Source organism: Podarcis liolepis (genome assembly GCF_965112155.1).
Source record: "Podarcis liolepis genome assembly, chromosome: 3".
Taxonomy (NCBI): domain Eukaryota; kingdom Metazoa; phylum Chordata; class Lepidosauria; order Squamata; family Lacertidae; genus Podarcis; species Podarcis liolepis.
Window position 1 is genome coordinate 38885488 of NC_139557.1, and position 15337 is coordinate 38900824.

A 15337-nucleotide genomic window follows, 5' to 3' on the forward strand; every position below is an offset into this window, starting at 1 on the left:
GTAATAAAACATGACATATAAAGTATTAAACAGACAAAATGCTTCTATAGATTTCTGTTTCCTGCCAACCTAAGAGAGGCAGGGTTAGGCTTCAAAGGATAACATATACAGCATATATTCATACTTTGCACAGAAATCAAAGAGTGTTAAATGTGCTTAACTTTGTCTGAATTATCCCCTTATTTTTTATCTGTAATACTACGTGTGCATGCTGAATATTCTAGATCTAAAAGAGAGAGCTGCTTTAAATCTCATGGTAGTTACTATTCACATGCAGACTTGGGTTTCTACTGTTGGAACACACTTCAGGTTACACTGGGTGGGGAGAAACACCTGCACCCAGAACCAGGGGCGTGCTCATTGTACAGGCAGCACAGTGCCAGCCCCCAGCCTTCAATTCCCAGCATCTTCAAGTAGGGCTGGGATTTTCCTCTGTCCAAAACCCTAATAATAATAATAATAATAATAATAATAATAATAATAATAATAATTTATTTGTACCCCGCCCATCTGGCTGGGCTTCCCCAGCCACTCTGGGCGGCTTCCAATTATATATATATATTAAAATACTCTAATACATCAAACATTAAAAGCTTCCCTAAACATCGCAGCCTTCAGATGTCTTCTAAAAGTCTGGTAGTTGTTGTTCTCTTTGACATCTGGTGGGAGATGTCAGGGCGCCACTACCAAGAAGGCCCTCTGCCTGGTTCCCTGTAACTTGACCCTAGAGAGGATCTCCCAGTTAGTGTAGAGTACTCAGCATAAGGCAGTTTTCCTTGTTCTTTTTATGTACATGGACACACCCTGAAAACAACATCAACAGGCTTAATCTGAGCCTGTTCTCACTAGGGTCCCTCCCCACTCATATGGAGCAATAACAAAATAACTTAACCACTGTCAGTTCCCATAGATCTGAGAACAGGGCTTTCGTGGCAAAAGGAATTATCTGCCATATGTGGAAGATTTGGCCTCAGTGCCTCTTTCCTTATAATTTATTATTATTATTATTATTATTATTATTATTATTAAATTAAATTTGCATACCACCCTTTATCCGAAGGTCACAAGATAAAAATGCAAAATGCGTAATAAAAAGTAAAAGCAGAAAAACCAAACCAATAACCCTGCTCCCGTGAACACATTTAAAAGTCCGTAGAATGTTTAATCAGCCACAGGCCTGGTTATAGAGAAACAATTTAGACAATGAACAAAATTAAAACTATTTAAAATGGTGCGATGCGCTGTTACTATTTTGCCTTTATAATAAAGCAATAAACATAGAAACAGAGTTATTGTGGTTGCGGGGTACGCAAGAGAATGTTTTGTGGGGTTTTGCTTCTGGCAAAGTTCAAGTCGTAGTGATTGCTAAGGGTCAGTGGGTCAAAACTAGAGAAAAAATACTAAAGGAAAATGTCTAAAGCAATATTAGTTCCACCAAAATATGCCTTTAGCTCCCCCCTCCCAGCTGTTTGTTGTCTACAAGATACAATATTCAGGCTTATTCACTCTTCCCAAAGCCAAAACATACCAGCCATCAAGCAACTACTAAATTATATGACTGCTTTGAGGGAAGTTATTTTGCACATACAGAAATAAAGCAGGAAACTCTATCTGTTGATGGATGGCCATCCTGACTCGGCCCCAGACACGCTGACCAGATGTCTGGAGGCGGTGGCTGGATGGTTACGTGGGAGCCGGTTGAAGTTAAATCCTTCGAAGACAGAGGTCCTCTGGCTGGGGCGGGACGATATGGGATCAAGGGGGCAACTCCCATCTCTTGCGGGGGTGCAATTAGTGCCAGCACCGTCCGTTAAGAGTTTGGGTGTAATCTTCGATACCTCCCTCTCTATGGAGTCGCAGATTACAGCTATAACAAAGGCGGCATTTTTTCATCTCCGCCAAGCTAAGCAGTTGGCCCCTTATCTCTCTCGTCCTGACCTAGCCACTGTGATCCATGCGACGGTCACCTCCAGACTGGATTATTGTAACTCGCTCTACGTGGGGCTGCCCTTGAGACTGACCCAGAAACTCCAGCGGGTGCAGAATGCCGCGGCGAGACTCCTTATGGGGTCTTCGCTGCGAGAGCACATTCATCCGGTATTATACCAGCTGCACTGGCTCCCGGTGGAGTACAGGATCAGGTTTAAGGTGCTGGTTTTAACCTTTAAAGCCCTATACGGCCTAGGACCCTCGTACCTACGGGACCGCCTCTCCTGGTATGCCCCACAGAGAAACCTACGGTCTGCAAATAATAACATCCTCAAGGTCCCAGGCCTCAGAGAGGTTAGGCTGGCCTCAACTAGAGCCAGGGCCTTCTCGGCTGCGGCTCCAAACTGGTGGAATGCTCTGTCACAAGAGACTAGGGCCCTGCGGGACTTGACATCTTTCCGCAGGGCCTGCAAGACAGAGTTGTTCCGCCAGGCTTTTGGTCAGGGCGCAGCCTGACTCCCTCCTCTGGCAACCTGCACAGAATTTTGTTTAATCGGTTGCCATCAATTTGATTTTAACTAATTTTTATAATGAAATATTTTTAGAATGTGTTATTATTTGATTGTTTATTTGATTGTTGTTAGCCGCCCTGAGCCCGGCTTTGGCTGGGGAGGGCGGGATATAAATAAAAATTATTATTATTATTATTATTATTATATGTCCATTTGCTATTTACTGGGATAAAAGTTAGTATAAAGAAAATTCTTTTGTTCATTGAGCAAATATCTATGTATGCCAGGTAACACTGGATCATTAGGGAAACTGTCTAAAAATGTGTGTCCCCCCCTCCAGTATATGGCTTTTGGATTAATGAGAAGGTTCTGAGCTAGCTTCACACAGAACATAAATATAAAAATATATTTCAAAAGATTTGCATGCTCATAGATTATTCCCCCCCAAAAAAGAGTTGTTAAGGTGCCTTGGAGCATGAAAGAGTCCTGAACATGTAGCTTGCTCTCTGGAAGGTTTTAATCAGGGGGAGGGGGGGGGGTTCAGCCAGAAACCAGAACTCAGTTTGGCACCTCTCAGGTAAGGGCCATTGCCATTCTGAGAGAACGAGGGAAGCATTCTTGATGCATTCTGGGACCTCTTTTTCTAGAAAAATAGTTACAATTATATAGTTTTATGTGGTTTGGATTAACATTTAGGGAAGGTATGAGGTAGAGTAGGGTTCTATGTCAATTGAGCCTCTGAATTTAATTATCAACAAGAATCCGTAAGAGCGCCATGTATTATTAAACTACCCAAAGGTGAACAGTGTGCTGAACACCTAAAGAGGGTTCTGTTTTCAAAAATCTTCACAGACCAATACAGTCGTACCTTGGTTCGCGAACGCCTTGCGAGTCAAATGTTTTGGCTCCCGAACACCACAACTTGGAAGTGAGTGTTCCAGTTTGTGAATGTTCTTTGGAACCCGAATGTTCAACACGGCTTCCGCAGCTTCCGATTGGCTGCAGGAGCTTCCTGCAGCCAATCGGAAGCCACACCTTGGTTTCCGAACATTTTGGGAGTTGGGTGGACTTCTAGAACAGATTCCGTTCAATTTCTGAGGTACCACTGTACATTTTTCTCTTTAACAACATTGTAGAGCAACAGGTGTATGTTCTCAATGGCATAATACAGAAATGGACATAAATGGAAATCTCTTTAATGCCATTAATTGAACTTTGTTTTCTACACAGAGCATTAAAGAAATTTCTAGAGGTTTCTAGCAGTTTCAGCAGGCATTTCCTCAGTCTCAGTGGCTCACCCCACCCCAGACTTCCGTACAGCTGTTCTTGTGAGCATGACTGATAAACACTCAAGTTTGTGCAAGTGGGCATGTATGCACAGTCACTTTGAGATAAGCACTGCTTGTTTATCTGAACCAGTCCTTTGCAGTGCAATCCTAGACACATTTACTCAGATGAAAGCACATCTCCCAAGTAATATTAGGTTGTATGAAATACAGCCTAATTCTCTTTTAAACTTCCAGTCTGCACTCATGGGCTGAGAGATTACAGTAATTTGATATGTTTTAAAAAATAATAATATATTTTTACTGTAAATGTTGACATTAAACATTGCAAATTTCTGATTATACTTACTGCAGCATTATAACTAGTTGGTGTAGGTGCTAAATCAACATCTTTGTTATATAGCCAAATGAAAAAAATGGATAGGGCCTCTGTGTCTTTAATAAAAAGCTAAACTTGTTGAAATTCCCTCTTGTGTAGAACTATTGAAAGTGCAGGAGCCCAGTCTTCTGGCCAGCCTGTTAAGAACCTTGTTTCATAGCTGTAAATCATTTTGCTCTAAAGCGAACTTAAAATCTCACTCAGGTAGACTGTGAAGTTAAACTCCAGAAGTTTAATCATTAGTAAAATATACCTCATGTAAAATCGACTGTACTGCTAGAGATCTGTTTTTGGATTGTTCTTTAATGGTGGTGTTATTACATATCTAAATGTTTTTTCTCACTGTTTTGATTCTGTAAAATAAAGAAGTTTAGAAAGTTGTTCATGAAATGTTTTATTAAATGCGCAGTTATTTTTGTTACTCAGCGGTGTACAAAAGCATTGGTTTATATGTAACTGAGCTTTGTTTTACACCATTCATAACCTTAAAATGTGAGCAGATAGTTGTGTTATTAGCTTTCTTTAATTACTTGAATGTACACAGAACTTCTCAGCCTGTATTGATTCCTTGTGATGCATTTTCATTCTGTACATGTGATTCCAAGTAGGAATTTTGAAGGCGATTTATTATTAATATTGTTTTATTTCTTTATGGATGGTGCATTCTACAGATTAATGTGCAGCAGGATTGCCCTCTTTGTTTTAATGTATAGCTCAACAGAGCTTTTTTATCATATAAAAATGCTACTTATTGTAAGACTAAAGAAAACCGAGGCGGTGTAACAATTGGGAAATACAATAGATGCCCCGATTATGGTGTGAAAGAGTAGGAATTAAAACAAAGTTTACCACATTTCTGGCAAATATATTTATATAAAAAATAATCATGGTAACTGAAGGTCAACCGTATTTTGTACAGCTCTACCCCAAAGGACACAGATTTCACAACTAACATATGAAGATAATGGGTGGAGTTCAACTAACTTTTACTCGGAGTAAAATTAGTAGACCTAACTTAGTCATGTTCCTTGATTTAAATGTGTCTGCTCTGAGTAGGCCTAACCTTGAATTCCACCCATTGTTTTTATTGCATTTTTAATTTAAAAAGGTTTTGTTTTCAGTTCCAGTGCCTGCTTATTTGTCTGTTAATATTGGTCCATTCTGTGGTGCCATGCATGCTACCCTCGCATGTCACATGTTCTCCCAAATATGTGCTTTGGTCATCTTTTGGGTTGTTTTGAGGGACATTGGAGCATTGTTGGTAGGTGAACAAAAATACCATGTTTTTGTGCTTTAAAATCAAAGGTGACTGCAGCAATTATTTCATAATCAACTTGTTGAACAGGAAGTATTTATGTGTTTTGTGATATGCTTCTACCATTAGATCTCAGAGATATTTAAAGTAGACCTAATTTATCCTTCTGTTTCCTGAGTTTAGCCCCTTGGGTGGCATATAGAACAACTCCAAGGCTAGTCTATAAGCTTTCTGGGGCCCATTACTGTTGAGGTAACATTAGTTAAACTCATATTGATCCACACTCATGTTCTTCTAATGGCCTCTATCCAGAAACTCTAAAAGGTAGATGTCCTACCTGGCGCTGGAAACTCTGGTTGGTAGACATGTGCCTCAAATGTTCTCTGTCAGGATCCTGGGTTTCCTCCTTGCAGATAGCTATAACATTCAGAAATAGCCAATGTTGTGCCCTCCAGATAATGTAGTGTTCGCCAGCTGGTATGGTCACACTTGAGGAATGATGGCAGCTGTAGTCCAACCACATTTGGAGGGTTCTACATTTGCCTACTCCTATTTATTCTACATCATTGCAACTGTGTCTGCTGGCTGCCATTTGCTTGCTCGGCTGCTTCTTCCCTGGGGAAAAGCCAAAAGAAGTCTAAATAATAATCAGCCTTTTCAGACCCCGGACCCAACTTCAGCCCAAACATGCATGCAACGGATCAAGAATGGCGAGCTCTTTCTCTCTTGTTAAAAGGCTGAAGTTTTGGGGATGCCATTTCATTCTGTTAGTAGTACTACTTACATGGGTCCTCTACATCACATAGAAGGTCTCTATGCTAGCGCCAAGCATAACATTTAAAACGAAGATCCACTTGGTAAGCAAGGCTGCATGTTGCACATCTTCATGTGAAAAAGCTATGCGTTTTTCAGCAACCTCCCCAGAATGGCTGTAACTATAATACCTAACAGTTTCTAGTGACGCATGGCCTGGCCCAGCACGCAAAGCAGGGATTTGAACATAGGAGTCCTGTGTTCAAAGCAAGCATGAATCCCTCCCATTCCTCTTATAGTAGCTCCTTTTCCCCCAAAACTCTTTTCCCTTTTTATTTCAAAGTAAGTTAAAAGTTTGATGGTGCCCAATTTTCAGGTTTATGATTTCTACTGTAATACTTTGTGAAATCCATTATGTTTCTTGTGCGCCACACTTGCTATGGATGTATGTAATTCGCTGTCAACTCCCGGTCAAAACTTATTATCGGGTTTGTTTAAAAGTGTTATGAGAGAAAAATAAGTCATTTTGATGCCTGCTGTCATCCTCAGTGAAGGGTTTCTAATCCACTCTTGGAGGACCAAATCAAGGCAGGGTGGTAATTCTAGAAGATTGTGAAAGGGGGACTTAGCAAGCAGCCCCTGGGTCTCATGATCCATTCGGTTTCATTAGGAATTTGTGGAAGGAATGTTTTAAAAAGAGCTATCTAAATTGCCATCATTAGTGTAGGAGGGAGTTATATTTTTATCATTCTAATATTGGGAAAGAGGTTAGGAAAAGTATATATTCTATGATTTCAGGGCACTCTTATTCCTTTTTTGTTTATCTCCTATAGGCTACAGAGGACAGAAAGGTGAAAGAGGTGAGCCTGGAATTGGCCTGCCAGGTGATGCTGGTCCACCTGGCCCTTCAGGTAAAAACATACGTTCATATTTATCATAACCAGAACAGCGGATTAGTAAAAGAACTGTGAGAGGGGGGTGATACTTCTAAGATGGATTGCATATAAGCTGCCCTTTAGTGCATGAAAGAAATGCCTTTGATCTTACTTTTTAAAGCGTCTCGACCCAGTAAATACAGCTGGTTTTACAATATTGTTGCTGTTGTTGTTATTTGCTTAGTCATTGGTATGCCGGGACCACCTGGAGCTCCAGGTCCACATGGCCCACCTGGGCCATCAGGAAGATGCAACCCAGCAGATTGCTATTACCACGTCTCTCAAACTCAACCACGAACAACTGGCAAATGAAAATCTTCTCCGGAAGTACTTTGATTCCTGGTTTACCCCTTCCTTGCTTCCCTCCTGCCCTCCTACCTAATTTAAGCTTTAAAATACTTGGTACCTTTTTTTGGTCTATATACATGATATTGTGTGTAGGCATTTTACAGAGCATCTCAATGGAACAATGTTTATTTTCCAGTTAAGCCAATGCCGAGATGTTGTTTTCTTGAGTTCATTCCATGTGTTTATAATTTTAGTCTATTTTTCTATAGCAAAAGGCAATTTTCTTGCATTCTGATGGCCTGTTGACCTCTTAATGGTTTTTAACCTTAATACTTGCAAAACAAAATGTACTGTCATATATCTTATTTAGCTTTTGCTGGCTACCGTATCTCGATGGCTTGGAGTTCATACATAACAGCAAAAGCTCTGCTTGCAAAACTGCATCCAGAGTGTTGAAGCTTTTGTGAATCCTTGAGCAACTCTTTGAGAAATCAGCTGATATTTTTTCATGCTCCTTCTGCCCTTGTGCAGTATTGTAGACTTTGCTAGAAATTTATTAAATTTCTGGAAGCACTTTTCACATAGGAAACTTTTTTTTTAAAGAAAATGAGCTGTTGAGCCTCTCTCCCATTAATTGTGACACAGGGGGTGAGAGTGTGGTTAATGCAAGACAGAGCCTGGAAGTCGCACAGTGGAGCTTATTTCCTGGCAAATGTACTTGCTGGCTTCATATGTGAAACAGCCCTTAATTATTGAAGGCTAACTTAGTTATTGAGTAGATTGTTGATAATGGCTCCTTCGTATTGTTCACTTGGCTTTGCTCTAGTCCTTTGCACTTCTCTTGCAAGGCAAGTCTCCCTGACCAATTATAGCCTCTGTGCTACAGGTGCTTCCCAACCTTCAGAAGCCTTTTGAGGGGCACAAGAGTTGCATTGGAGTAGTAGAGATAATCCAGAATCAGGGGTCCTGCCTTTGTGCAAATGGAAGTGCTTTCATTAGGGCAAAGCCTTAATAAGATACCACCTTATAGAATTGTGTTCTTATGCTTAAGCTAGTCATGTTTATATGTCAGGGGGCTTCTGCCTTATTTTAATATACCAAGGCCTTTATCTCAGGTAAAGTTCTGACAATAATACATTGAGAAGTTTGTGTATATATGTTCAGATAGAAGAGGATGGTGTAGCTTGAACTAGTACCCATGTATTTCATGAATGATGTCTGCCTTTCATGAATGATGTCTGGTCCAATGTTAGCATTTTTTCTAGAGTGAGTTTCAAAGTTCAACAACATTCATGCAGGCTAGGCTAGCCTGTAGTATTAAACAACCTTTCTGTTTGAAATATTCAGTGGTTGGGGCAGATTGACATTTTGTTTTACTTGAGGATAAAATGACCATACACAGTGAAGGGAAAGAGAACTGCTGAGCAGATATATAGCATCAGTAAATTAAAGTTCTGCCATCTAGGATGAATAAAAGGGAGATGCTTCTTAAAATAGATATTGCTCTAGGAGACAGTGGTCCTCAGCTGTTCTTGGGAGAGATGTAGCTACATCAAAACTCCATTAAGAAATGGAAGGATAGTCAAAGACAGCAGAAGTGATAGGTCCTTGCTGATGGGACTTGGGAATCATTTGAAGACCACTTCCCATGTGCAAGTTAATCCTATAACTGAAAATAAGGACTTTATTTATGCTGTTCTTAAAATCAGGGCAATTGCAGGCCATTCTTATCAAAAGAAGCCCTTCCCTTAAGGATTTTAGACTCTTAAGGGTTGTATCCAACAAAATCCTACTCAGAGCAGACCCACTGAAACTTAATGCACCTAAATTGGTCATGTTCTTTGATTTAAATGGGTTTACTCTGAGTAGAACTAGCATGGCTACAACCCTAGAACAGGGGTAGACAATTTGGTCCCCTCCATATACCGTGGACCATGACTCCCACCAACAATGACTGTAGGTCATGCTGGCTGGATTTTACAGGAGTTTCCCACAACATCTGCATGTTGGCTATTCCTGGTCCACAGTGTCTTGTGTGAGCTCTCTGAGAACATAGGAGTATGAATGTGAGAAAATCCACAAAGGTAGCTATGTTAGTGTGATGTCAAAAAACAAGAGTGGCAGTTTAAAGACAATATATCGTGGTGACATAGCCTTTGTCAGATGCATGAAGTGATTACCTACTGTAGGTTGGTACGTGTGTGTGTGTGTGTGTATATATATATGTATATATATTAGTGCAGAAAGAAGTGAAACTAGCCCAAGCAAATGCAGGAGATATCTATAGGTGTATCATAGTACTATGGCCACTTTCACATTGCCGTTAACTGTGTGTGTGTGTGTGTCTGAACATATATAGTGCAGTCTCACCTGTGAGGGGCCACATTCTGCAATCTCAGCATCTTTATGCACAATCTGAACTTTCTGCATGTTCTTCCTCCTAAGCAATACGACTCACCATAGCTTATAATGGCACGAGCTGCATTTTTTTTACAAAAAAATAGCCTCATTGTTCACTCTCCATAGTCAAGACAATGCACATTATTATTTGATTGCTGTCATGATCCACAACACACATGTTGGGGCATGATCCATTCCTGTGTGTGTGTGTGTAGCTGCACCAAATGGAATACTCTAAAGCAGGGCTCAGCAACAAGTTTGCTGTTGAGGACTGCATTCCCCTGGGGGTAACCTAACTATCAAGGAAGCACATGCCAGCTGTGGCCAGGACTGGGGCCCTTTATAGGCAGTGCCAAGCCTAATGGTGGCCAGGTACTAGAAGCAAAATTAGATAGGCTCACTTTTCTCTATTGGCCACCCCCTTTCTCTCCACGCCCCAACCCCTCCCCTTCCATTTTACAAGAAATTATACTGATGATTCGGTGAAATTAGACACCATGAGCAGCTCTAAGCCCTGCTCTTTGGTTGTGAAGACTTTCTCCTTTCCCTCTGCCCCTCCCCACTGCCAGTGTCCTGTCATTGGCTGGATACAAGCACTGGACAATGGGTCCACCCAGTACCTGCCATGGAAGGCCACAATATGGGCCGCTCTCTTGTGTAGATCCAGTCAGCTTGCTGCCTTCCAGGGCTGTAAATGCAATCTGCTCTTCTCACGTGACCCTGAAGAAAAATGGTGTGCGATGGAAGGATGGATTGGCTCCCAAGTTTTTACATATATATTTTCTGCCCCCCCCCTTTATAAAATAATAAGAGAGATTAAGACAGCTGAAGTGTGGAAGATATGCTCAAAATTGTTAAATTCCTTGTAAATAAAATTTGGTCTAAACTGAGCTTCAACAAGCCCCTGCTTTAATAGAATGCAGTCACATCAACACTATTTTGATGGGGGAACTGGGTTTATTCTGTTTGTTTTCAGTATGGTTGCATGTACTGCAAGACAGATATATTGTTTGGCAGGGGCATTTTTCCTATTCGGGTTGTCACTCCTGCCTTATATGAACTTCTCCAGCGATTCCAAATTTTGCTGAAAAAGTCTCAGTATTTTAAATTTAGAATTTCTTTTAGACTTTGCTTTAAAAAATAACAAAAATATCGAGTTGTATTTTAATTAGATTATGTAGAAAGGTTCCGATTTGGAAAGCTAATCAGAGAAGCTCAGTTGATATATTGTTTGGTGCTGTGTGTATATTTTGGGTTTTAGCTAGTTGAACGAAAATTTTGATAAGGTACCTGGCAGTATTATTTAGAGGTTACTTTACTTGAATTTGTCAGGAACATTTATATATTTTGGGGAAAAACAGTTTAACATAAAATATTTTTAATTCACATTGTTTATAGTTTTGTTTGTGTCTAAGTACTTGGAAAAAACTTTCCAACATGTTAATGATTTTAATAGTTAATTTGGATCATTCAGATCACTTTGAATCATTTTTCTTGTCTTTAATGCTTTCCTTTTTTGAAAAGCATTAACAAAACTTTTTTTGTTATATGAAATAGTGTATTTTGTTCTTCTAGTGTCTTCACTCAGTTTTTAAGATGTGGAGCATATTCTGTATTTATAGCTAAATGCAACAAATCAGGAATAACTCTGTAGCTATTCTATTTTAATCGAGGCGCATGGTGTCTTGAAATGAGCACTCTGTGGTCTTTTCCTGTTTTATCTTGTGTGTGCCAGAAACCAAACATTTGCAACTTGTTTGTCATTTTAAGTTAAACTCTTATTTCCGTATTCCTGTTCTAATGATATTTTCTCTAATAATTTTATATATGAATATCAGCAAACTTAAACAGCAAATACCACATACAAACAAACAAACAAACAAACACACACACACACACACACACACACACACACACACACGAATCAAATAACACAGTAAGAAAATTCTCTTGCTACTGGACCTATTGAATACAATGAGTAACCAAAATAGAATGGAACACTGTCAGCCAAATCCCACGAATGGAATCCATGTTCAGCAACAAGATTATGCTTGCAAGTCCTTCCCTACTGGTTATAAAAGTGGTTTTTAAAACTGATAAACACTTTGCACAGTACTCCCACTCCATGCAAACACTAGCAAATAAAAATCAGCCTGGTCATCCACTCTGATGGCGCTGAACATCACAGCACTGTCAGACATTGTACTGTAGAGCGGGAGACTGCATTCGGTGTCCCCATTTATTCCCCCACCTCTAACATCTAATCATCTGTTTACTATTTACACAAGAATATCTCTGGAGAAGGAATACTTTGTGCAGACCTGAAGGCTACTACATGTATTATTTCAGTGGTGTGTGTTCCCATCATGGTGCCTTGCACAAGCCTATTATCTATCAATAAGAGAAGTTCCTTTGCTCATGCAAAACTTCTTTCCAGCTACCAGTCATACAGTGTGCAACATTTCAGACTTTGATCTAGTTCACTGTCCAATGAAGGAGAAGCAAGCAAGCAAGCAACAATTGAATCAACCCAATTGTGCCTTATTGGATCAGGTGCATAGTTGCAATCTAGTGATGTAAAATGGATTACCTGGGGATGAGGGTTCTAGGCGTTCCATAATATTTTGCCTTTCTTCTGAGCCCATTGATGAACGTGGCCAAAACGTTTTGCGCAAAGCCCATAATGATTTGCCTCCCACCTGTATCTCTTTGTTCCTGCTTTACGTTAAACTGTTGGTCATGACCCAGGTTTGCATAGCTTAGTGCATAGCCTTGCACAATTTTTCTGAACAGTTACACGGTCTTGTCTCTAGAAAAAGCTCTCAAAATGGTAGGAATGTTAGAGAAGCTACAATGAAGTATTTTGGTTTAGTGGTATAAGTAATATGTAGAATACAATGAGATATGTTTTTATTCTTCGCATCAGATTATTTTAAAAGTTCCATTGACGCAAAATTCATTAGGATTGCTTCAGAATTCTCTTTAACAAATGCTGTGTTTAGAAGTATTTGGGTTTGTAAAGCTACTGTAGGTTAGTTAATGTTAAAATTTTGCAGTTCTTCAGGATCTGTGCTATACCTCTAAAGTCCACTTGGTGGCATGAAGCACATTTTTGTTTGTGCATTTCACTTAAATAAGGATTGAATTCTACAAATGTATATAAGGCAGGAAATGGTGAAACGTTTATTTCTATATAGTGCACTAAGTTTCCATTTTTGTGTCCTTAAGTTTAATGGATTTCTTTTTCTTTATTGGTCTTAAAAAATAGTATTTTATTTTATTTTATTTTATTTTATTTTATTTTATTTGATAAATACAGGGAACAATTCAGGCAAAGTTTGCCCACCCACCACCACCACCACCACTTTGAAGTCCCGCTGTTTTTCAGCATTGGAATTCATGGGGCTTGACTGTGCTAACTTTGGCTGGATAATTCTCAGTTGCATTGCTTCTTCTTCCACCAATGACTGTGACATAATCACAATTTATGATTCAACTTGTTTATAATGTAGCTTGTAGGTAATGAAACCACAGGTAGCCCATCTCAGGCCCGCAACTTGGCGCAAGCTGGAGGGGATCCTTGCAGGGATCATGCTGAACTGCTCTTCTTCCCTCCCACATTGTGTCACATGTCATTAGGGAAGAAGTAAGTCTCTTTCCTTTTTGCAGAAATAAACATGCTTTGTAAATTATGTGGAAGGTGTAGCCTATTTATCTTTGATATTAACATTTTAATATCAGTATTTTTGTATAAAAAGTGTATTTGGTTTCAGGGATTAATAAGAGCGCTGGGTATAGGACGTTTTATTCCCTTCTCCCTTTGTCTTAAATCTTCCTTTTATTTAAGGTATGCAAATGTTTTCTAGATAGTCAAAGCTAGTTTTCAACACATCTGATCGCCATTAACAGAACTTCAAGTCATTATGATAATGGTGCAGATTTCCAGATTAGTTGAAAAGCCTTCAAGTGTAATCTTGAATCACAAGGGAAGATGTTATATATAAATAGACCAAATCCATGTACACAATTTAGGAGAACGAACATGAACGCCACATTCTAACAGTTAAGTATACTCAAAAAAATATTTTAGTGGGCGTAAGCACACTTCTGTCGTAGAATGTAAGCTCTGTTCGTTTGAAAAGCAAATGCATTTAAATGGTTTTCTGAATTTTTCTTTGTCAATACTTTTTTTCAACTATTTCAATTGTGGAAGTTTATGTTTTATTGTTGCCTTTCATTTCTGAATAACTAAGCACTAGTCTTCAAAACCTGTCTATAAGATTCTGTTGGCATCTTGCCCACAAATGGAAAGTACAGCTGTTTGCACATGCTAAGCAGATTATTTTATCTACTTGGTCCCTTTAGTCTTAAATGAATTTTGAATTGAAGTGAGCCTGATACTATCAGGTATATTTCTTGTGTATCTATAATTGTAAACAGGTAGTTACGTTTTTATTTAAAGCCACATTATAAACGTGTTGATTTCCTCCTACCGGAATTTTAACCAAATTCTGTATTATGCATTTTTGATGGACTTTGCATTTTCCTCCCTGTACATTTGTTTTATGTTACTGGATTTGTAAAAACAGTTTTATTTCTCTTGTCAGATAATTTCATTGTTTATTTCTGCGCTACTGCTATGGTTAAAATAAAACTTAATTGATCTAAGCATGACGTTAGGGTTGCTTTTCTTCCTATTTTCATCTTGAACCTGACATGCCATCAAAATGGAAATAAAGTATATTGGTCTGAATAGCACTTGGAAGTAACAATGCATAGGAATACAGTCTAAGCATTCTCTCCCATGGACTATTGCTGCCAAATTTAATTTATGCTTCTTTACATTTAAGTAGCAACTTGATGATAAAAGGAAGCAACAGTCTTTCATGTGAACAGCTTTCAAATCCTTGCCTGTCTTGAAGCAACACTTCATCTTTTTCCTTTTTTTTAAAGTGCTCTTTTGTGCAAATCTGGTAGATCGAAAATTGCAATTTTAACTTGTGTTGAAATTTTAACTTGAAAAGCTGCACACATGCAGTAATAAACAAATACTGTGCCTGCGTGCACAGATACAATGGTCCTCAGGCTTCTGGCACTACTTGTGGGTAGGAAAGTACTAACTGAAAGGAGGTGACAACACCACACAGTGTGAATACATCCCACCAAACACTGCCCACTAGTGTGGATGGAAAACACAGTGAAAACATAAATGTGCACATGGAAATAGTGACCCACATGCACATTAATGTCCAGGGTGGATATAGCCACCATTTCCTAAGACAGGCTGCTAGGAGAAATGGATTAAAATTGGGATTGGAAGAACAGTATGTTTCTGGCGGCAGCTGCATTAAACCTGGTTCCCTGAAAGAAGTTCTCCTTTTCTGAAAAATTCTAAGTGCAAAATAGAGAAGGGGAAGTAATGAAGATTAAAATAAGGGCACTTTTATTTTTGTCTTTCAAGATGACAGATCAAAGAATATATATAAATGGTAAAACAAATTTACACAGTAGACTGATTGATACAATGCACTTTGTTTCCTTGAGAAATGAAACATATAATGGGACTTTTCTAAGAAAGTTTACCTCCATTGTTTTATTTG

General features: G+C 39.1%; 1 protein-coding gene across 5 annotated transcripts in view; it reads left to right on the forward strand.

The window, feature by feature from the left end:
* COL19A1 (collagen type XIX alpha 1 chain) overlaps window positions 1–14405 on the forward strand; it is a 188984-nt gene extending 174579 nt beyond the window's left edge. For all 5 annotated transcript variants that reach the window (XM_083497359.1, XM_083497360.1, XM_083497357.1 and 2 more), the window contains 2 exons: window positions 6948–7025; window positions 7234–14405. In XM_083497359.1, the coding sequence (XP_083353485.1) occupies window positions 6948–7025; window positions 7234–7361 (206 nt within the window). In that variant the 3' untranslated portion in view covers window positions 7362–14405. The remainder of the gene's footprint in view (window positions 1–6947; window positions 7026–7233) is intronic.
* Window positions 14406–15337: the final 932 nt, after the last annotated feature.